The sequence below is a fragment of the Trachemys scripta genome, chromosome 5, assembly GCF_013100865.1.
Source record: "Trachemys scripta elegans isolate TJP31775 chromosome 5, CAS_Tse_1.0, whole genome shotgun sequence".
Taxonomy (NCBI): domain Eukaryota; kingdom Metazoa; phylum Chordata; order Testudines; family Emydidae; genus Trachemys; species Trachemys scripta.
Window position 1 is genome coordinate 106,620,331 of NC_048302.1, and position 23,866 is coordinate 106,644,196.

The following is a 23,866-nucleotide window of genomic DNA, read 5'->3' on the forward strand; positions in this document are numbered from 1 at the left end:
GCTGATACACTAGCCACATGCATTTGCCAATACTGTCAAATATGGGATTGATTGATTTTGTTTACTTACATTCCATAAGAAACTTTTCCTCTTATTTACTTATTTGTATTTTTACACAATCCCATGAAACAGAACAACTTATAATCACTTTTTTAAAAATTTAGAACAGGCAAAAAATACATGGTAGGGAACATAATACTCATCCCATCCCAAAAGATCACGATATCCAAGGGGATCTAGAGTATTAATTAGGAAGTTGTTGCAAACCTATAAAAAATCATCCCATAATTACTCTGAAAAAAAGTTGCAATTTCAAAGCTACACTGCAGAATAGCATACTGGATTAATTATGCCAGACTGCAGCAATAACCTTGAATTAAAGCTGCAACCTTCTATTTTTAAGAAACAATTGCCTTTCTGGTTGATGAAACCTGTCGTCCCATCAGGTAACAGACGTGACCAGGAAAGAGAAAAGCGATAATGAGTCAATCCAAGCTGTTTGATACATTTCAAATCTTCCTCCCACAGAGTGTAGCTGCCACAAGCTACATCACCAGTCTGGTTCTTGAAAACTCGATCTCCTCCCTGATGGGTGAATGTGTCCCAAACATTAGGGCCCTTTCCATCTGCATTCCAGCCTCCTGATTAAAAACAAAACTGAATCATTACACTTTTGACATCAAAAGACATATGTTGAATGTAAATATTTATCACATAAAGTAGACACAAGAATCTCAGTACCTTGTAAGCAAATCAAGCAGGGCTTTCTCCAGTTCTTTCACTTAAAATGAATAGTTTTTTTCTCAAGCTATAGAACATTTGTATTAAGTTCTGCATTTATTCATGGTTTTGTCACTGCTCACTATTTGAAAAATCTGTTTCAAACAGCACTTACAGAGGTTCTGACACACTGCATATTATTTTTAGCCAAAGATCAGATGCTTGTGAATCTTCTGAGATATTAACAAAAAGTATTTGCTAATGCAACTTCCACCCATGAATGTAAAAGATCTGACCATATCAAAGAAAGCCTTTAGGATATGAAAAATACATCCAACAAATAGGCACTTATGGCTTTCTGGATGTCCTTTGAAAGTCCTGACAGTCTGTTAAGAAGAAAGGAATGCCATTATGAGCCATGGCCCTAGGCATGTATAACATGAATTAATAACAAAGCTCTGTGAAACTTCTGCCTTTTGCTTAGACAAACGTTGACGGAAAAACTGCAAAGATTTCCACTAAACTAAATTTTAAACTAAACGTTCACAATCTCTGCACCATTTTCTGTATTCTGATTATGCTGGGATATTTTGTAGTGCTTTTGAAAACTGAGGTACAGAAATCACCATTAAAAATTCAGTATTTAGCCATATTTTGAGATCTGAGATACCATGGTGTATAAACTGAGTAAATGCAGATTTCTTTATGACAATCATTGCAGTCTTTGCAAAACCATGTTGTAATATGTGCAAATGTTTAATGTGAAAAGTCCTGGAAATCCCCATCCCTGCAACACAAATCACAAAACTCAGAATATGCCAAAATTCTCCAGTTTCCTTTACAAGCAAAATTTTTCAAAGCTCCAGTTAATGCATATTTCCTGGGTTACTGTCTAAAAACTAAAATGACATTGTAGGTTAAAATCATGTATAAATTAAATATCAGTTGGCTGTAAGATTAATACCTATATAATAGCTACATATCAATCCTCAATAAAAGTGTTTTAATAATCAATTAGTATCATAGAAATTAGAGATGGAAGAGCCCTATTAGGAGGTCATCAAGTCCATCCCCTGCCAATGTGAGATTGCTCCCTAAAGTAGATTCAGTACTTAATGCACATCTGTCTTGTTAAATTTAAGTTTAATGCAAGGTTAAGCATATTGCAGACACTTAATTTAAAGCGTTACTAGAATCTGTAATATCATTTCTGTAGCCTTAGTTTCTGAAAGATCATTGTCATATTTCATGTTCTTTATGGAATTTTGTAACAGCACACAAGCACCAATACAGCTACATAAGGTTATTCAGTAAATTGAGCTCTTCTATGGGACAGCCTTCACACTAGGTCTACTTTTAGATCTAACAACTATGAGTGTCCCTTAAGGTTCAAGTTTTCCTACAACACAATGACTCAGTGCTGAGGTATTCTCAGATATATACAGTACTGACAGTTTTCCATGGGTAGTATTTGACTTTAGTAGTTACATTTTAAGTAAAGATTCAAATTATTCTCGCAGGAAAACACTCAAAGTAAAGTAAAGAGTAATTATTTTGTATTATTTAAGGGATTTAGAGTATTTAAAAGGCAGATTCTGTTTGCCCAAAACCAGATTCAAGGTGCCCAGTTCTGGGCCATAGCATGGCCCCTTTGCAGTGCTCTTCTTGGCAGCTAAGAATTCCCCTGGCATGTAGGAATCCCCAACTGGCACAAACTCTGCCACCTTCTTTATCCGGTCTACTCAGCAAGTGGGAGAGTGCCAGGGATTGGATGGGATAGGGCAGAAGCACCTTGGTGGTTCTCAGCCAGTGTTAGCATCCCAGAGTGGGCTGCTACAAACTAGCTGTTTGAGGCCACTCTAAGATACGCCGGGGCTGAACTGGCCTCCAGGCCAGCTTCAGGACTGAGCAAGAGCAAAGGTCAGAATCTGGTCATACATGTCACCTATTGTACACACAGTTGATTGGCCAAATCACTCTAGACTATATTAATATGCTCTCAAATATTTAAAATAATGATTATAGACCATCTATATTTCAATGCACATACCTCAGTCTTTACAATTATTAAAATAGAATGCATTGGAGTAGTTCTCCTTTAAAAATTAAGTTACAGCAGGAATATCAGTGCCCACTACTTTTAAGGTTTTATGTGCTTTTCCAGACTAATCTCTTTGCACTCAAGTGTGCCTTTCCAAAACCTTCACCTTTTGGGCTGAAGTTTTCTAGACTTGGTCTCCACCCAAAGGTGAATATCTGCTAGGTATAGCTCAACTCGTTCATACAGAGTGAGTGAAGAAAATATGTTTTTACCATTACTAAAAATTCTTGCAATTTTTCTCTCTCTTTTTTTAAGAGCTCTAGTACAGAGTTGAAATTTAGCATAGAAATGGCCCTCGTAAGGAGAAGTGCCTTGGAGTGTTCTGGTGAAAATTGATTTTGATTTGACTGAGTCATGCACCTTTGAAAGCTGCATTTTGAGCATACAGAGTACAATTGGTATGATTTTTTTAGCACTTTGAAATATATTGAGTGAAGTAGGCTGAACTGTGCATAAATACATAGCTGACAGTGAAAAATAAAGTACACTCTGAGACCTCACCTCATTCACTGTGCAACTTGTGATATGTGCAACAGTTGAGTTGGGACTCCACAAGAACTCTTGACTCAGTCACACTGCCTTGTCAGGTAAAAGCTGCACAGCTCCTAGGCTTTGAAGAGTCAGTTAACCCCTGTGGACTTCTTCGGTTTTGTGGGGATAGGGTATTTCCTATAGTGTCTAGCTGAATATTTTCACATTATAGATTTTTTAAAAATATTTTTTAATAAAACCCTGGGAATTTCCATCAAAAATTATAGAAAATATTAAAGTTGCTCATTGTCAAGGCTGGATCATGGGCAGCCAGCCTGAATCTGGAGGATGTCAAAAGTGATCACTCTTCTAAAATCCGAAAAGGACCCACACAATGCAGCAAGCTACCAACCAATCTTTCTGCTATCTGTCATCTTTAAAGTCCTGGAGCAGCTTATCCTCCAGCGTATGTCTCCAGAGGTGGAGATAATTCTCATTGTCAACCAAGCTGGCTTCCAGAAGAGTCAAAGCATATGTGACCAAGTCCTAGGCCTCACTACATACATAGAAAATAGGTTTCAACAGAACTTGAAGACAGGAGCTGTTTTCTTGGACCTGACAGAGGTCTATGATACAGTATGGCACACTGGACTTCTGGTAAAACTGTTAGGAGTTCTTCCAGCATGGGTAGTAGACTTTGTTGAACTTCTACTTTGTGACAGTCATTTTCTGGTACATATGGGAGACAGAACAAATGCATGGAGAAGATAATCCAATGGCTTACCCCAATGCTTCGTGCTTGTGCCCACCCTGTTCAGTCTGTACACATATGACCTGCCACTGACTCAGTCAGGCAAGTTTATCTATGCAGATGACATCTGCTGTGGTACCCAGTCATTCTCTTTCATCAAATTGGAGAACATCTTGAACACAGATTTAGCCAAGATGGCAGCCTACTGAAGCAGTTGGTGCCTCCAATCAGGTATGACCATGACAGTTTTGAGCATCTTCCAACTCCACAACACAAGCACTAAAGGTGAGTTAGATGTCTTCCTTAATGGCAAATAACTGAAACATGAGGCAAAACCTGTCTACCTTGGTGTCACATTGGACTGCTCTTTGACTTTCCATGACCATCTAAAAACACTGCTGCCAAAGTCAGGACTAGGAATAATCGAATCAGCAAATTAGCTAGTTCAATCTGGGACACAGGCTCACAGACACTTCACACATCAGCTCTGGCACTGTGCTATTTCTCAGCAGAATACTGTGCTCCTGTGTGGTGTTGTTCACCTCACACTAAATTGGTTGATGTCAAATTGAGCTTGAGCGGGCATACCATCACAGGTACCATACCAGTTCTGAGCAACATAGCCCCTCCACACATTCGGCACAGAGAGTCTACAGCCAGGGAGGTCAAATTGGGAAACTATTTCAGGGTCGGGAGGAAGGCAAACAGGACTCTTCCTCTCCATGGACTGTCTGCCCAAGAAGAAAGACTGCAAAAGGAAAGGCGAGGGGAGAGTCCAGACTGAAACAGGGGTCTAGTCTGAAAAGGAATATAACTGTAACTCTGAACCACAGAAACTTTGCAAACTGCCTGTAACAATATCTAGGGTGAGAAATACTATTTGTAAACAATTTCTTTAGTGAAACTAGTTTAGTTTGCATGTTTGATTTTATTTGCTTAGAAATCTGCTTTGCTCTGTTTGTTACCCATTTTACCACTTAAAATCTACCTTTTATAGTTAATAACGTTTGTTTTGTTTATTATTAAACTCAGTTTCTGTAATTTCTGACTGGGGGGTAAGAAGTGTATACACCTCTCTCCACATTGAGGGAGCGGGCGAATTTCATAATATATGTTTGGGTCTGCACTCCAGGGGAGGTGGACATCTGAGTGCTGGAGCAAGTCCCATAAGCTGAGTCTTCCCAGAGCTGATCTGCAGCTGCATGTGACCCTGCCTGTGTGTGTGTTAGAGGAGGTTTTAAGAGCCTGGCTCAGGTTAAAGGGGGCTCATGCTGGCAGAAGAGATAGACTCAGTGGTATCTCAGCATATCAGGTGGCTTCCCAAGGAGTCCAACCCGTCACATCATGGTGGCCTTAGGGCCCTTCATTCTGCAGATGAAGCCTCTTCTGGGTGGCTTAGCAAGCACTACAAATGCTAGAAGAAGAAAAGCCAGCCTAGTGGATAAAGACAGGGCAAAACATCAGGAATCAGAGTCATTTGTCAATCTAGAGTCAGGTAACCAGGAATAAGAAGCAGAAGGCAAAACCAAATCATAAACTTGGTATCAGAGCCAGGAGATAAATGCTGGGGTCAGGACCAGGACCAGCATAAGGAAACAGGATCTGTAGCAGCATCTAGCTGGAGTTCCACTTAGTTGACAGACAACTTTCTTGTATCTTTTCCAGATTAAAGTAGTATGTCCAGATCAATGAGGATTAGCAATGTCCTGTCAATGGCGCCCTCCATGAGTGGTAAATTCTGCAGTGTGTGTGGGCCTCTAATGCTCATGATTCACCAAGTGTTTCGTATGCCATGCATGGCACCAGTTGCCACCTAAGGAATCTGCAGACCCAGTGCTGCTCCAATACTCATCTAGCCACTCAAAAGGCAGGATGTGATATATTACTAAACTTCCATGTGAATTTCAGCCCAGAGAACAAAGGAGTAGTTCCTACACTCCCCCAGGGCCCATGGAAGCTGTCCTCAGCAGGAGAAAATGGGTAAGAAAGAGACAAGAGGCTGGGCTTCCCCAAGTTCCCCACCACCTCAAACCTGCAGGTAAAGCTGAATTTATGCTGTTTCCCCCTCTGTGGTTTGAGACCTGCCCCTCTTGAGAGATACGAAAAGGATTTAGAATTAAGACCCAAGGATGGTGTTTTAAACCTGATATTGTATTTACCGGGTTTTAGAGAGTGAAGAGGCCATAGTTCCCCAATCTCCTTCCCTCCATTGCTCCAAGCTTTGATTATCACTCTCTGGTCTTCAAGGGTTCCCCTGCAGCCTTTCCTCCAGTTGCCCCAGTCAGATCACTTGCCTGAGGCGCCTCCAAATCTCTGAAGTGTTGTCATCTTCTCATCAACCTGCTTTCTACTGTCTCCTATCTCTACAGGGACACTGTCTCTCAAACCCCATTGCCTCCAACACCCACCTCATATACTCCAAACCTGCTCCCCTAGCCTCCTCTGTACACATCATTCTCACTAACACCGGATTCCATGTGCCCTCAACTACCCCATGGTGCCAACTAACAAACACTTGCTGGGCCCTTCTACTTTACACTGCTCCCTCATCCATAAGCCAACAACTGCTTTGGCTCTGGTGTCCCTACCCTGCTGGTCTCCCAAGCCCCAGCTACACACACAAACATGTGGGAGGTCTGGGAGCCTTATCCCATACCCTCTCACAATCTCATGGAATGGTCAGTGACCTACCCTCCATCTGTTCATGGGGATTCACCAGAGATGATCACTGTCATTCAGTCCTCTGAATAGGTACTATAGAAGTTTATGTGAAGGACATACTCACAAACTGAGGATGGCTGAGCTCTGCTTACTAAAAGCAAATTCCAGAAGAAGTTCGGCACCAGTGGATGAGTTTCCCTGTGATCATGGAAGTCCCAGGAAATGTAGGCAAGGCTTCTACTGAGCACAGGAAAATCCTGCCCACCGTGGAAGGGGATCCCAAAGACCTAGCACTGACCTTCCAGTTTGGTGTCCTTCATGCTTCCAGGAGATGGGTTCTTACTTGTGACTCTCCCCCAACACCTGCTTCTGGGGAATTAATTATGACTGTCACCTATATGCACACCTGTTCTCACTTCTTAGGGCATGAAGAGGCCCTTGTGAGCCAAGCAATCTGCTCATGTCTACCCCAACAGAAAGGAGGGACTGAAAGCCTAGTGGGAATGTAACCTGCTGCTGCTTCCTTCTCTCACCTTGATCACTGGGAGGAGGGACGCACACCTATTTTCCCCGCTTGCCATCTGGTCTTGTTTCTGGGGTTTGGGGATAGGTTTTCCCACCCCAACTGTTCAGGGCAAGGAGCAATTAAGTGAGAAATGTCACATGGAGCCACACAAGACTTAAAAACTATGCAATGGGCCAAAATGGAACACGGAATCCCATCCCCTCCACCTGTCCTCTCAATATTGCTGATTTTTGGATCCAGACTTCATGACTTGGGGCCCATCTGTGCTTTAAAACTATTTAACCCCCCTTCTTCCTTCCTTTGGCATGTGGAAATCTGATACCTTCAACTTGATAAGCTGCTGTAGCAGCACCCCAAGCAAATCCGCTGGGGAAAGAAATGTCTTCTGGGTGCCAGTCACAAGGGGCAGGAGCAGCTGAAGCCATGTGGCTGGTGAATCTGGGCCTCCTGTGGGGCTGACACGGTGCTTCCTGGACGGACTGCTCTTCCACTTGTCATACGCAGATTCTGTATCAAACACAAACACAGAAACATAAACCCCGAGCAGCTTCACTCTCTGAAGGACAAATTGGTGCAACCATATCTTGCATGTCTCATGATCTGAACACAGAGGCTTAGCTCAGCCTTCCACGCACACTGAAAGGGGAGGGGCAGCAGTGCAGCAAGCTACAAGGGCCTCGCATATAAGTAGCTCCTTCCTGTGCAAGATACTGGGCTGTCCAGATCAGGCCTCTGTCCTTCCCTGCCCATGTAAGCTGCCAGACTACCCATATCTAGAGCTACTTACTCAGAATAAGGTGCTGAGCCACCCAGACAGAAGCTCCTCCCACTTTCCTGTAAGTCACTCAAACCTGGACCCCACTCTTTTTCTGGCACTGAGTCCCCGCCACGTCCCCACTCCGTACCTGGCCCAGATCTGGTCTGATCTGATCACATTGCAGCACATGGGAAGGGCCGTTGCCCCCAGTATGTGGAATTGTAACTATCAGGCTTGTGACTGCTGTATGTTTCCTCTATTTATCTAGGGTTAGGTATTCACTGCACCTGGTCAAAGAGAGTCTGAGGAGGCCCTCTATAGACGGACACTCAAAACTGCTGCCCTCTGCCTCTTTTCGCACCCCAGAGAGGCTCCCTTACTCTTAGACTGAAAGTATAAGCCCCTAGCTAACTGAAATGTGTGAAACTTCAGACATGGCACACTAGATGGCACTATTGCAACTTATTTTTCAGGCACTGTAAGAGCTGTTTTCCCTCTCTGGATTACAGTAAACACATATTGATTTACGCTAAGGTCAGTATCCCCATTTATTGGACCACTGCGCTACATACGCCTTCTAGAAATTCAGATGCTAGCCATGACACCCAACTCTTTGTATTTCTGTCTTGTGTTGCATTATTTGCCTTTGCTTGTACCCTTTGATTGATAAACCTTTCCAGGTGGGGATCTGTTACAAACAGATCTACTACTGCAATGCATCATACACATTAATAATAATTTATATAGCATTGTAAATCAGACAAAAAATTGACATTGCCTGAAAAGCATGTATGCAGTTATGTGCAATCTCTTACCAAAACTGTTTTTTTGTTGGTTTTTTTTTTTTTTTTTTTTTAAAGAAACAAGCAACTTTTATCAGAAAAAAGGTCAGGATAAAGTTGTAGAACAGTTGAATTAATTCCAAAAGTGCACATTATAGAGCCAGACTGTGCTGATACAATATAAAATAAATCGTTTCACAACAGGAGCGCATTTCCTCAAATATCTCTCAAAGTTTTGTTCACTCTTTAGAGGTAATATCCCTGGAATACAAAGGAACTAAGGGGGACTGAGGCAGTTCATACAAACATGTTCCAAAAGCATGTGCTGATGTATGGTATTGTCAAACATCCATTCTCCTTTACACATTTTATATAAATAGGGGGGGGGAAATGATGCAATGTATTAGCAACTCTTCCCATGGAAGCAGCCTTCTTGGAAATGTACTGATAAAATTGTTAAAGTGTTCATTTAAGTTCACAGCGGTTAATACCAGATAGCACCTTGCAACATCCAAGAAGGTGAGCATTAGGTGTTAGCTATGAAACTCACCATGGGACATAATAAATCTTGATTAATGGGTGTGCATGAATCAGAATAACTATGTATAATTTTACAACAGTCAACATTACACTAGGTGCCTCACAAAGATTGTAGATTGCACAAAGTCCCTGCCCAGTAGAACACACAATTCAATTTCATACGTGACATAATATGTGGGGAACTAAACAATGGGAGTGGGGAAATGGCAGACAGTTGTCACTGTAGTAAGAATATGCAGCTCTGTAAAACATACAAAATAGGTTATTCAAGAAAGAATCGCTATTGACTCTTGTGGGTGTTGTGGAAGAGGTGGGTCTTAAGGAAGGATCTGAACCCATGGAGGGCAGTGATATGGGGAACCAGTTCAAGGAAGGTATCCTAGGTACAACAGGCAGCATGGAAAGGGGTCTGGACATAGCTGTGGTAGAAGAGAACAGACAGGCCACTAAATCTGCCATCATTAATCAATCAGAGTGTGTGTGGTATGATGAAATAACAGACTATGTCTGAAAAGTAGGCAGAGACAGAAAGGGCTTGTCTATACTTACGCGCTGGTTCGGCGGCAGGCAATCGAACTTCTGGGTTCGATTTATCGTGTCTTGTCTGGATGCGATAAATCGAACCCAGAAGTGCTCGCCGTCGACTCTGGTAATCCTGCTCGGTGCGAGGAGTACGCGGAGTCGACGGGGGAGCCTGCCTGCCACGTCTGGACTGCGGTAAGTTCGAACTAAGGTACGTCAACTTCAGCTACGTTATTTACGTAGCTGAAGTTGCGTACTTTAGTTCGAATTGGGGGGTTAGTGTAGACCAGGCCAAAGATGCAGGACTTGGAGACAGTCTCTTCTTGCCCCCATGCTATTTAGTAGCAAACTGTTCCAGCCTCACTCCCAGCTTTTTCTTTCCCCACTCTAGCAAACCCAATCCAATGTGAAATCCAATATTCCAGTGTTTTGTATGGAGGCTAATACAAATCCAGAGTTGAATCTAACTAGTAACTTTGCGCATCCATACCCAAATTCACATTGGTTCCAGCCCAGGCTCATTTTTGTTTTTAAACCTGCAGTGGCACAGACCACAGTTCAGCTGGATGGACTTGAACCAGGCTTTCCCAGAACAAGACTGAGCTGGTCCTTACTTCGATGTACCCAGATAGGTATTTTTCTTATTGAGTCAGTGAGGCCTGAAAGTAATTAATTCAAGGGCTAGTCACCAACCCAATCAAGAATGTATGTATCTCACTAGGGCTTGGTCTACACTCACAATTTATGTCGGTATAACTACTTTGCTCAGGGGTGTGGAAAATACACAGGCCTGAGCAATGCAGTTATATGGACCTAAATCCCAGTGTAGACAGTGCTATGTCAATGGGAGGGCTTCTCCTGTCAACATAACTACCACCTGTCAGGGAGGTGGAGTACCTACACCAATGGGAGAAGTCCTCCCTTTGGCATAGGTTGAGTCTTCACTCAAGTGCTACAGTGGTGCAGCTGCATCAGTGCACCTACGCCGCTGAAGCCTTTTAGGTGTAGACAAGCTCTATGATGAAGGCAGCAGAGTTTTGCTTTGGTATTTTGTCTGTACGGTTGGGCTGAACTGGTTATTATAAACAAAGATGTATCCTTAAAACGAACTATCCCTGATTGGATCTGCCTTTTCTAATCCCAGATTATTGTTATTTAAAAAAATTAATTCTCATCATGACACAATTAGACAGACACTTCACTATGCTGGTATGGAAATGCAAGTTTCTTCTCCTCAACTCCCCAATCCAAAAACAGAACAGACCCAGAGTTGCTTATGAAGCAAGACTTTATTACTGAAACTGCTGAATATGGACATTTACAGATCCTGAGGCTTGTCTGAAAAGTGGAAATTGCCATTCAAGTTTAATTACTATCCCTGGTAAAATAATGGAACAGATTTTGAGAAAACAAAGTTACTAAATATCTTCAGGACTTCCAGACAAACAATTGTATTCTGCATAAATTAATGAATGGCAAGCAGGAGCTAAACTGTAATGTATCCGAATTTTAGTAAATTTTATGATATAGTTGTCACACTGTCTGGAGAGGCCCACGACTGTGAGTGCCAATCTCAGGGCAGACTGTCAAAAACGGGACAAACACTGGTGGTGTGTTCTATAATTAGATATTAGGAGCTAATAGAGGAGGTATCTGAGCCTCTAGCTATTATCTTTGGAAAATCATGGGAGACAGGAGAGATTCCAGAAGACTGGAAAAGGGCAAATATAGTGCCCATCTATAAAAAGGGAAATAAAAACAACCCAGGAAACTACAGACCAGTTAGTTTAACTTCTGTGCCAGGGAAGATAATGGAGCAAGTAATTAAGGAAATCATTTGCAAACACTTGGAAGGTGGTAAGGTGATAGGGAACAGCCAGCATGGATTTTGTAAAGAACAACTCATGTCAAACCAATCTGATAGCTTTCTTTGATAGCATAATGAGTCTTGTGGATAAGGGAGAAGCTGTGGATGTGGTATACCTAGACTTTAGTAAGGCATTTGATACAGTCTCGCATAATATTCTTATCAATAAACTAGGCAAATACAATTTAGATGGGGCTACTATAAGGTAGGTGCATAACTGGCTGGATAACTCTACTCAGAGAGTTGTTAGTAATGGTTCCCAATCCTGCTGGAAAGGCATAACGAGTGGGGTTCCGCAGGGGTCTGTTTTGGGACCGGCTCTGTTCAATATCTTCACTTAGATATTGGCATAGAAAGTACGCTTATTAAGTTTGCGGATGATACCAAACTGGGAGGGATTGCAACTGCTTTGGGGGACAGGGTCATAATTCAAAATGATCTGGACAAATTGGAGAAATGGTCTGAGGTAAACAGGAGTTTAACAAAGACAAATGCAAAGTGCTCCACTTAGGAAGGAAAAATCAGTTTCACACATACAGAATGGGAAGAGACTGTCTAGGAAGGAGTACGGCAGAAAGGGATCTAGGGGTAATAGTGGACCACAAGCTAAATATGAGTCAACAGTGTGATGGTGTTGCAAAACAGTGCAATGCTGTTGGGGGGAGGGATGGCTCAGTGGTTTGAGCATTGACCTGCTAAACCCAGGGTTGTGAGTTCAATCCTTGAGGGGGGCCACTTAGGGATCTGGGGCAAAATCAGTATTTGGCCCTGCTAGTGAAGGCAGGGGGCTGGACTCAATGACCTTTCAAGGTCCCTTCCAGCTCTAGGAGATGGGATAACTTCATTTAAAAAAAAAAGCAAACATGATTCTGGGATGTATTAACAGGTGTGTTGTGGGCAAGACACAAGAAGTCATTCTTCCACTCTACTCTGCACTGGTTAGGCCTCAGCTGGAGTATTGTGTCCAGTTCTGGGCACCGCATTTCAAGAAAGATGTGGAGAAATTGGAGAGGGTCCAGAGAAGAGCAACAAGAATGATTAAAGGTCTTGAGAACATGACCTATGAAGGAAGGCTGAAAGAATTGGGTTTGTTTAGTTTGGAAAAGAGAAGACTGAGAGGGGACATGATAGCAGTTTTCAGATATCTAAAAGGGTGTCATAAGGAGGAGGGAGAAAACTTGTTCACCTTAGCCTCTAAGGATAGAACAAGAAGCAATGGTCTTAAACTGCAGCAAGGGAGGTCTAGGTTGGACATTAGGAAAAAGTTCCTAACTATCAGGGTGGTTAAACACTGGAATAAATTGCCTCGGGAGGTTGTGGAATCTCCATCTCTGGAGATATTTAAGAGTAGGTTAGATAAATATCTATCAGGGATGGTCTAGACAGTATTTGGTCCTGGCATGCAGGCAGAGGACTGGACTCGATGACCTCTTGAGGTCCCTTCCAGTCCTAGAATCTGTGAATCACCAAACCAGTAACAGATGTGCACTCCTGGATCATTATACCTGTTTTACCATGGAGTCTCAGACAGTCCCTTTAGGCTATCCAGTCTATCTTGCTACCCAGACAAACTGGACATAGTGATAAATGATCACTTACACCTAAAATCACACAATATTCAGGTTGTTTCCAGTCCCAAGACACCAGTCACTTACCCCAGATCAATTACTCTTTATCTTACACTAAAGACAACGTCTGTAGCCAATTCAGTAATAAATGATTGAAAGGTGTATTAACTAGTAAAAAGAAATAGAGAGTTATTTACAGGTTAAAGCAAGCAAACATATACACACAAATGAGTTATTACCTAATCCTAAGAGTGACAGAGTTGTAATGATCCATCAGTTCAAAGTTCAGGGCAGACCCAGGCTTAACTCCTGGGGATCACTGACTCAGTTTAGAGTCTCTAGTCCTATCAGAGGTCAAAACAGCAAAGAGAGATGGAAATTTTTCCTGTGTCTTTGTTTTATTTCCTTCATTAAGTTTCAAGTTCATAGAATGAGCTTCCTTGAATGTAACATTTCCAAGGTGCAATAGGGCCATTAAAGAATCCTTTGTATTTCAATGTTCCTTGATGGCCTCTTTTGATTTTGATAATCCTTGTGAATGGGCAGGGGGAATGATTCCAGTGCCTGGGGTCACAAGTTCGGAGCAAACATTTTCAAAGTTATAAAGCAAAATTTACATATTTTCTTATAACATGGAATACCGACATTACAAGTGAAATTAATGTATGCAGCAACTTACAAGCACTTCCTAGAGTCTAAGCACTAAATACATTCTTATAAGACTTCTACCTACTTTAAGCAAAATTAAAATACGGGTGAACTGGTCTGGTCTTCAGCTATGAGTTTGTTAGTTCTTAGCTAATGTCTGCAGCCTGGGCAAGAGCTGACATCTGGCCTGTCAGCATCACAATAGTGTTTGAAAATCCTGTTCTCAAAACTTAATTCAAATTGGTTTGAAGATAAGTCATGTTGACTGCAGTGAAGAGTAATAATAAACAATAACTTTGAGGGGAGTTGTTCAGTGCAGTATGCAGATTGGAATTACTTCTAATCCTGGTTAATAGCTTCAATAATGAGCTAGAAGAGGGAGTAAATAGTACATTAATGAAATCTGCAGATATATTAAAATGGGAGGAGCTGAACACACTACTGAAGATGGAGAAAATACAAAGGGGCAGAGTTAGATTAGAAACATGGGCAGAATGTAACAATGAGATTCAGCTAGGAAAATCGCAAAATGATATCTGGGTAAAAAAACTGAAAAATATTTAGAGAGAGGTCGAAATCTGGAGAGCAATAATGTCAAAAGAGATTTAGAGATAAGAATTTTGAGAAATTAGATATGAATTTGGAATCCAATATGGCAGCAAAAAAGTCAGTGAAGCTTTAGGCTGGGTATTCAGAGTGATGTCACAGAGCAAGGAAGTAATGGCCCATCTTAATACAGCTCTTGTGCCACTGAAAGTGGAATACTGAATTTAGCTCTGGGCAACTTACAACCAGAAAAACAGACCACCTGGAGAATATCCAGAGAACAGCAACAAATTGTTATGTAGCTGGAGGGATCTGTTTATGAAGAAAAGTTAAATGAGCTAGGCATGTTTAGCTGTCAGAAAGTACTTCAGAAAGCTGGGAGACATAGCTGCAAGACCACCTGCCAATGAAGGAGAGAATCAAGAAGGTGGTTGGGTGATAGGGAAAGCTGAGGAAGGTTATCCTATGGTAATGACAACCACAGACATCGACTTTCCAATGTGCCGGGGGGTGCTCGATCCCCGGCTCTGCCCCAGGCCCTGCCCCCACTCCACCCCATCCCCCAAAGCCCTACCCTCACCCACCTATTCCCCCCACCCGCCCTGCCTCTTCCCGCCCCTGCTCTACCCCCGCCCCATATCTTCCCGCCCCATTCATAGAATCATAGAATATTAGGGATGGAAGAGACCTCAGGAGATGATCTAGTCCAATCTCCTGCTCAAAGCAGGACCAACACCAACTAAATCATTGCACCCACGGCTTTGTCAAGCCGGGCCTTGAAAACCTCTAAGGATGGAGATTCCACCACCTCCCTAGGTAACCCATTCCAGTGCTTCACCACTCTCCTAGTGAAATAGTGTTTCCTAATATCCAACCTAGACCTCCCCCACTGCAACTTGAGATCATTGCTTCTTGTTCGGTCATTCTGCCCCCTCCCCCGAGTGTGCCTGCCCTCACTCCTTCCCCCTTATGCCCCAGAGCCTCCTGCATGCCACGAAACAGATGATTGTGGAAGGCGGGAGGCACTGGGAGGAAGGGGGAAGTGCTGATCAGCCAGGCCCGCCAGCAGGCAGGAGGTGCTAGGGCCCAGCAGGAGTTGATAGGAGGGGCTGTCGGTGGGTGCTCAGCACCCACCATTTTTCCCCCCTGGGTGCTCCAGGTCCGGAGCACTCACAGAGTTGGCGCCCATAATCAGAACATGTGGTATGATTTTCAGTACCACTAGACAAACTGTACTTATGTTCTAGCCTGGACTTTGAAATGCTAAATGTAGGAGCCACAAAGTGGTATTCCATGTTATTAGTCAGCCTTCAAAAGCCATGATTGTTCTTGAACTGATACTCCCAAATGAGTGGTCCTGTGCTGTTAATGTTTGGGCTATCTTCCTCTCTCTGAAGTTTAAAATGGGACTGGCCATTCAAAAGCTGGTCGTTGCTACTGCCACAATAATATTCCACTAGTAGGTAGAACTGGATTTTGGTCCAGAGTCTTGCATATGTATAGATCAAACACAAAGCCCTGCATGTGGAGACCCATCCTTTTTTTATATACCATCTCAGATTGTCCTGTTTTCTAGCATTTCTGGATTGCTCACCTTCTAAGTGATCAAGTATAAAAACAACAATGAATTGTCATGTTAAAAGTGTCAACAATGTACAGCACAGCTGATGGACTTGAGAATCAATGTAAAACATCCCAGAATCATTGGTGGCCAGAATCCTTGGTGGCCAGGAAAAAAAAAAACAACAACAAAAACAAAAAAACCACTGTTCACTGAGCCAACACCCATTTGCTAAGGCTAGATGAGATAGCTGCCTAGATTTTCCAAGCATGCACAAACAGTTGGTAGAAGTGCATAGGCAAACTAGCTTCATATGACTTTTAAAGGAAAATATCTGCTGTGTTTAATCATGTGTGCTGCTGTAACCAGCTTTGATGATCTGTTAGAAACCTGTTACACCCAGCATATTTCCATGTATAAGAGTATAAGGAAACCTAAAAGCCTTAAGTGGATTTGATTGAATCCTCTTTTGGAAGAGGGAAAAAAGATGTGAATATAGTATGTTTTTACAATTAACATTGGACAGTGCCTAAAAGCACCCATAGCTCATTCTTCCCTCTCCTAGGATTTTTAGAAGTGCCCTAATCTCCAGTCGGGATCTGGTGGGTGCTTAGCACTTTTGAAAATCAAGGTCAGTGATTTTGGTTTATCACGTAGGTTGTGATATTTAATACTTTGCTTGGAAAGAATGAGGAATTAAACATAAAAAATGTCTATGTATTTGACATATGGTCCAAATTTTCAAAACCTGACCTCCATTGATATGCATGCACACCACACATACAAATTGTTTATGATTTGTAATTTGCATTCTCATTTTTGAGAACCATCACATTTACAGTTCAGAAAGCTGTCTCCTATCCATGCAAGTGATAGAGTTCATCACTTCTGAGCATAAGCTCAAAGCTCAAGTATCTGCACAGAACTGGAGGTCAGGTGTGGGATTTATTGAAAATTTGATCCTACATGTCCAACATATAGATATGTAGGATGCTTTGTTTGTGTTTTATGATAAAAACATTTTTTAAAATATTTAGGTCTGGTGACTGAAGTGTTTTACTTTGCCAACATACATACTTGTTGGAATGTGAGTTAGTATCTGTCACTATTTAACATGCTGGTCATTTTGGAAGGGTAGCTTCACTTCTGTTGACAGGTAAGTAGCAGCTTGTGTTTGAAATTGAAATTAATGGAGATATCCCATCTCCTAGAACTGGAAGGGACCTTGAAAGGTCATCGAGTCCAGCCCCCTGCCTTCACTAGCAGGACCAAGTACTGATTTTGCCCCAGATCCCCAAGTGGCCCCCTCAAGGATTGAACTCACAATCCTGGTTTTAGCAGGCCAATGCTCAAACCACTGAGCTATCCCTCCCTCCCAAATGTTTGGGGCAAGTTTTTTTCGCCTATGAAACCTTGTTCTATTTTAGTTCTAAGTAGTGCCCTCACATTTCCTTGGTAGAATTAGAGTATGCAGATATTGATTTAAGCAGATCACTTGCATGAGAAGGTAATATACTCCAGTGAATGGGACATTGGATTGAGACTCAGGAAATCTAAGTTCCTTTCCCAGCTCTGCTCTGACTTGCTATATGAACTCGGTGCCTCTGTTCCTCCCTCTCAGTCTTTGTCCGCCTTATCTTTTTACATTGTAAACTCTTCAAATCAGGGACTGTCTTACAGCACAGGGGTCAGCAACCTTCAGCACATGGCCCAGCAGGGTAATCCGCTGGCGGGACGCGAGACATTTTGTTTACATTGACCGTCTGCAGGCATGGCTGCCCGCAGCTCCCAGTGCCCACAGTTTGCCGTTCCCAGCCAATGGGAGCAGCAGGAAGAGGCACAAACCACAGGAACATGCTGGCCACCGCTTCCCACCATGGGGAAATGGCGAACCATGGCCACTGGGAGCTGCGGGCAGTCATGTCTGCGGACGGTCAATGTAAACAAAATGTCTTGCGTCCCGTCAGTGGGTTACCCAGATGGGCTGCATGCTGAAGGTTGCCAAAACCTGACCTAAACAGAATGGCACCCCAATCTCAGCTAGCTAGGAACTGCTGCAATATAAAAGCAAAATAAATGTTCAATTAATATAAAATTATTCCCAAAATTAGAGATATGCAATGACCACTACTGAAATGTTAGCTTCTCTCACCAAAATTTAGCAGCCTAGGACAAAACTGCTCTTCACTTCTATTTTAAATAATTTCATTTATATGCTTTCACATATATATTTTTCAAGTGCAAGTCATACATGTTTAGCTATATTAGTCAAAGGAACCTGCTAAGATTGATTCAGCAATGGGCAAACTCTGAATATAACCAATAAGAATGATCCCAGCATCTTTTACATTTATTGCAAAGTCACTACATTTTCAGAAGTAGATATAAATAGCGAGGCTTGCTTTTATAGCAGTGACACTGTATGTTTTGTTTTCTTTTCTCATATAAATGTTATTTCTAATTACACTAACTATGACTCATGACGCTGACTATCACTTCAGAGAATATACTTGAAAAACTTCTGCCACCAGTCAGATTTAAGCAATCCCATTATATAAGTACATTTATTTACTGTATTCACATAAAATTCACTTCCATATATCAGCAAGATGATGCTACCAACTATTAAGCAGCAGCACTCTATGAGAGAGAGTAGTTGATATTACTTTTCAAAAGATTAGTGCTATGCCGTTATGTTGTAAATATTTTTTTGCTTTTGCAAGAAATACTTGTTTATTGTACTCTTCATTTTTATCCTGCAAAATATTAGCAAACACTATCACAAGCACCTGGAATGTGAGATAAGTAGCACAGCAGTACTTTAATTTGACAAAGTAATCTAAATACCTATTTGGAATCCAGTAAATACAGGTTATTTTTCAAATAACTTATGCTATATATTTTTGTTGTTGTTCCAAGCGCTACTACAGACATGCAGTGATGTCTGGGGATGATGATGATGTTCTGGAAATAGCACAAAACACATACCTGACCCTGAAGCTAAACAAATAGAATCAAAAGAAAAAAATTCAATACATCCACTCTTTGACATGGCTGTCTCTTGCTTGATTTAAAAACATAAATGAAAAAAGATTAAAGGATATGGTATGTATAATGGTGTGGCATTGACCTTTTTATCATCACAGAGGTTGTCTACTTAACAAAAAAGTCACTTGGATGAATACAATATCTCATTCAATTTCAGCTCTTTAGATCTTTCCTCATGTTTTAGTTCAGTTCAGAGAAAATTGAATGGTTGCATAGTAAAGATGAAATCATACACATTTCTCCTCTTCTGATAAAGCACTAAAGACATTTATAAACATATAATGGAATGAAAAGTGGAGTTTATAGTTAAACTGGGTTTTTCTTTGCATCCATTTCTCTCTCTCTTTCTCTCTCTCTCTCTCTGAATTGCTATTTTTGCAATTTGTGCTGGTGACAAGGCCTAGTAATAGCTGCTGCAGCCACCCTTTTGGCTTGCTCTTGGGTACTAACCGACAAACACCCAGAAGGAGGCACTGCCATAAAGATGTGAGAACACTACTACTGGGTGAACCTCCAAAATCTTGGCGATCATTTCCTGATCATCCTCACTCTCATCCTCACTCGACCACCCTCTTTAGCGACCAGAAATTAGTGGACGCCAACATGGAATCAGACAAGGTCTTGAAATGGCTTCTGGAAAGCCAGCAACAACAAGCAGCATGCAACAACAGCAACATGCGTAGCTGCTGCAGCAGGTTACTAGCCAACAACAGCAGATGATGCGGGAGTTGGTCACCCAGCATCAAGCCCAACAGGAAAGGCTGGTCCAACAAATGGCAGCGTTACTACAGCTGGGCAGGCCTTCAGTCACCCCTTTAGTAGACCCCGACCCAGGAGCTCTACCACCGGGCCTCCCACTACAGCTCACGAAGATGAGGCCTGGGGACAATCCCAAGGCCTTTCTTGTGACTTTTGAGAGCGTGGCCACCTCTGCGTGATAGCCCGAAGGACACTGGGCCACCCTCTTAGCCCCTTACTTAATGAGGCCAGCCCAGGCGGCTTACCACTACCTTGACCACCAAGACACCCTGGACTATGAAAAAATGAAGGCAGCTATACTAGACCAGACCAGTATCAACCCCGAGACGTACTGCCAGCGCTTCCATCAGGAACGGTACCTTTTAGCGGCTAAAAAATCACAAGCGGTGGCTCAATGTCTCCTGGACTGCGCTTGGCAATGGCTGAACCCGACAAGCAGTTCAGCGCTCAAGTGGTGGAAGCGGTAATTCTGGACCAGTCCACTCAAATCCTCCTGGCCGTGGGGTAAAGGGTGGGTGCGTAGGCGCTTCCCCATGATGCTTACAGAAATGGCGGGACTGATGGAGGATTACTTGGCGGCCGAAATGACGGAACCCCAACCCCACAATCCTGAGGAACCCAGGGGAAAGACTGCCCAGCCTGGGGGAAACCCCACCCAGCCCCACTGGAGAACTATGACAGAGCTGACCTGACCAGAACGGACTTGCCGCCTGGAAGGGCAAGAGACCACTGTTATGAATGTGGTCAAGAGGGGCATTTTTGGTGTGATTGTCTCTATAGGGACTGCAATGACAGGCAGGCCTGTGTAGCCTGTCCCCGGGCTCAGAAGAAGGGCCCAGGGAAGTTTGAGGTCCTGGTGCTCATAGAAGGGATTCCTACTACAGTGCTGATTGACTCTGGCTGTAGCCAAACTCTCATCTGAGGCAACCTGGTACCAGACCTCAAGCCAGATGCAACCCCCATCCAAGTACAATGTGTCCAGGGAGACCTACATTCTTATCCTACTGCCTGGGTGACGCTGGAGATATGCCACCAAAGCGCAGACCTCTCGGTCAGTGTGACCCCCCAGCCTGGCCTATCCATTGATTCTGGGGCGGGGCTGGGGGCCATGGTTCCTAGAACTGCTGCAAGAGTTCGCTCAGTATCCTCCAACAGGAGAAGGCAAAGGGCCAAGAAAAAAGGGGCTACTCAGGACGGACTGGGATGATGACCTGGGGGAAGGGCCCTCAGAGTCCACATTGATTCTGGTTCCTCCGCCTACCCAAATGGACTCCTCCATCAATGATGCTCAGCTGGAGCTCGAACGTGATGGTGACTTTATCCAGGAACAAAGAGAGGACCCTACGCTTAGTCATGCCTGAGAGCAGGCCACTGCTAGAGATCAAGGGGAGGGGGAGGATATTCCCCCAAAGCCCATGGTTCGAAATATGACAAGACTGCCTCTATCAGCGGGTGGAAGAGCGATAGACTTGAGAATTACTCTGTCAGCTGCTGGTTCCTTGGAAGTTGCGCCAGGGCCTTTTACACCTTGCTCGGAAGAGAAAAGACCCTCCGAAGAGTGGTGCGGCAGTTCTTCTGGCAGGGTATCCACCAGGAGGTAAAGAATTATTTGTGCCTCATGCCCAGAGTGCCAACACACGGGCCCAAAAGGAGTGCCGAAAGCATCCCTCATCCCCCTCCCTATGGTCGGGATCCCCTTTGAGCGAATAGGACTTGACTTGGTGGGCCACTAGAAAAAAGTGCCTCTGACCACCAATATATCCTCGTGATCGTGGATTATGCGACCAGGTACCCAGAAGAAGTCTCACTACAGACTGCCACTTCCCCTAAGATAGTCTCCAAATTCATCAAGGTCTTCACCCAGGTGGGGATACCCTGTGAAATCTTAACAGACCAGGGAAACACCTCCCGCTTGATGGCCGACCTCTTCCATCTCTTAGATATATGAGCCTTCAGAACTTCCCTATACCATCCCCAGACAGATGGATTGGTGGAGCATTTTAACAAGAGCTTGAAGAGCATGCTATGCAAATTTGTGGAAAAGGACCCGCGACATTGGGATACGCTACTCCCAGACTTGTTGTTTGCCATATGGGAGGTACCCCAAGTGTCAACAGGGTTCTCCCCCTTTGAACTCCTGCACAGGAGACAACCCCGTGGCACCCTTGACCTTCTGAAGGAAGGCTGGGAAGGGCAAGAGACACAGGCAAGGGTGGTTGTCCATATGTGCTATAGCTACGAGAGAGGCTTCACATGCTAGAGACCTTTGCCAGAGAAAACCTGAGGCAGACGCATCAGATACAGGCACAACAGTATAACAAGGGAGCCAAGCTACAGAGCTTTGAACATGGAGACCAGGTCCTAGTCCTGGTGCCCTCAACAGAATCCAAACTCTTGGCTAAGTGGCAGGGCCCCTTTGAAGTCATTCAGCAGATCGGGCTGGTCAATTATGAGGTCCGGCTACCAGGCCAGCGTCATGAAATACGTACATATCACATCAATTTGCTGGAGGAGCAGGGAGGCCTTATTGATCCCTTCACCCCCTCCCCCAAACCAGAGTTAAGATTCCTGGCTGATGAGCTGTCTGCCCATCAATATGCAAGTGTGTGTGTGTGAGAGAGAGGATCTGAGTCACACAAGAGTGAGTAGACATATGAGGCATTTTTAATAATGGAAGATCAGGGCGATGGTGTGAGTGATCCTACTATACCCCCTGGGAAAAAAAAAAAAGCTTGCATCAGAAACTGCACATTCGATGACAACTGGCTAAACGAAACAGACTAAAGATTGGCTGGCAAAACGTGCTGATAACATCATTGATAACAAATGTTTGTTTGTTTTATCTCTCTAGATAAGTGGCCCTTGAAGGGGATGGGTTGCGGAGTTGCCTTGTGTTTGGGGTCACGTGAGGTTGCAGCAGGCTTGCCTTGTGGGGGGAGGCAGTTTTTTTGCATTTCAAAGGTGATAGCCCTATTGCTAGCACACTGCTGAGTTGGAATCACATCTTTACCACAGACTCAGCTGGTTAGGTTAGGTAGTCTTTGAGATAGTTTGGTCTCCTCAACAGGTGACCACATTATGAATGTCCTATCTCTGTCTCCCTGTCACCTGTCTCTGATTCCAGAAAACTATCTCTCTGTGGAATCTCCTCTCTCCCTATGGGGTTGGCCTTCTGATGGCTTTCTGTCTCTATGCTCTGTAATGATCTCTGTTACACTATCTGACTCAAGGAGTCGTAATGTGGTCATCACTATCTGATGTGCCATTTCCCTCTTGTATAAGTCTGACTGAATCTTTCTGAGATCTACTTCTGCTCTTGCACGCACAACTAAAATGGTTGAACATGCCACATTCCCTGCTTTGTTGTCCTAGCATGGGCCACTTCTCATTTACCCACTCCTAGGACTGCTGTGAGGCTTGAAGCAGTGGCGAGCTTCACGGTGGTGCAGCTCTCTCTGCTTTGTTCCCCAGTAAGGTTAAATAATTTTGCTTTCCTGCTATTGTCCTCCTGAATAGCTAGGTCCATGTACGGCTCAAACTCCTCCCACCTGGTCCATCAGGCTAGGTTTGTGTCTGCAAAATCCAGAGCTCTGGGGGGCTTCAGACCAAGTTCTATGGCTCACGCTGCCAGTGACTGCACTGCAGAGAACGCACAGCTCCACTGCTGCCACCATGTGTCGGTAGCAAAGAGTGAAGCTGAATGCAGTTAAGTTGAACAGGTGTAGGGTTACCATATTTTGTGCCTCCCAAAGGAGGACACTCCACGGGCCCGTCCCCGCTCCCAGCCCCGCCCCCGCCCCCTCCCCAAAGTCTCCACCCCCTCCCCTGCTTCCCGCGAACATTTGAGTCGCGGGAAGCCTGAAGCAGGTAAGGGGGAGTGTGGGGGGAGGAGGCGCGGCCCAGGCTGGCCCCGGCCCTGCGGTGCCGGCCCCGGGCCCTGCCCCCAGCCAACCACCCCCGGCCCGCCCAGCACTGCGGTCCCCGGCCCGGCCCCCAGGCCCGCGGCACCGCACTGCCGGTCCCCAGCCCGGCCCCGGC

The 23,866-nt window shown here is 43.9% G+C and overlaps 1 protein-coding gene across 4 annotated transcripts in view; it reads right to left on the bottom strand.

Moving 5' to 3' along the window:
* Positions 1-23,866, bottom strand: part of LOC117877571 (cytosolic beta-glucosidase-like) — a 143,419-nt gene that overhangs the window by 92,770 nt on the left and 26,783 nt on the right. For 3 of the 4 annotated variants that reach the window (XM_034770694.1, XM_034770693.1, XM_034770691.1), the window contains exons 2-4: positions 13,354-13,434; positions 7,553-7,737; positions 414-641 (exon numbers count right to left, since the gene is read on the bottom strand). In XM_034770694.1, coding sequence (XP_034626585.1) covers positions 414-641; positions 7,553-7,655 — 331 coding nt within the window. In that variant the 5' untranslated portion in view covers positions 7,656-7,737; positions 13,354-13,434. The remainder of the gene's footprint in view (positions 1-413; positions 642-7,552; positions 7,738-13,353; positions 13,435-23,866) is intronic. The other variant, XM_034770692.1, reaches the window with a different exon arrangement.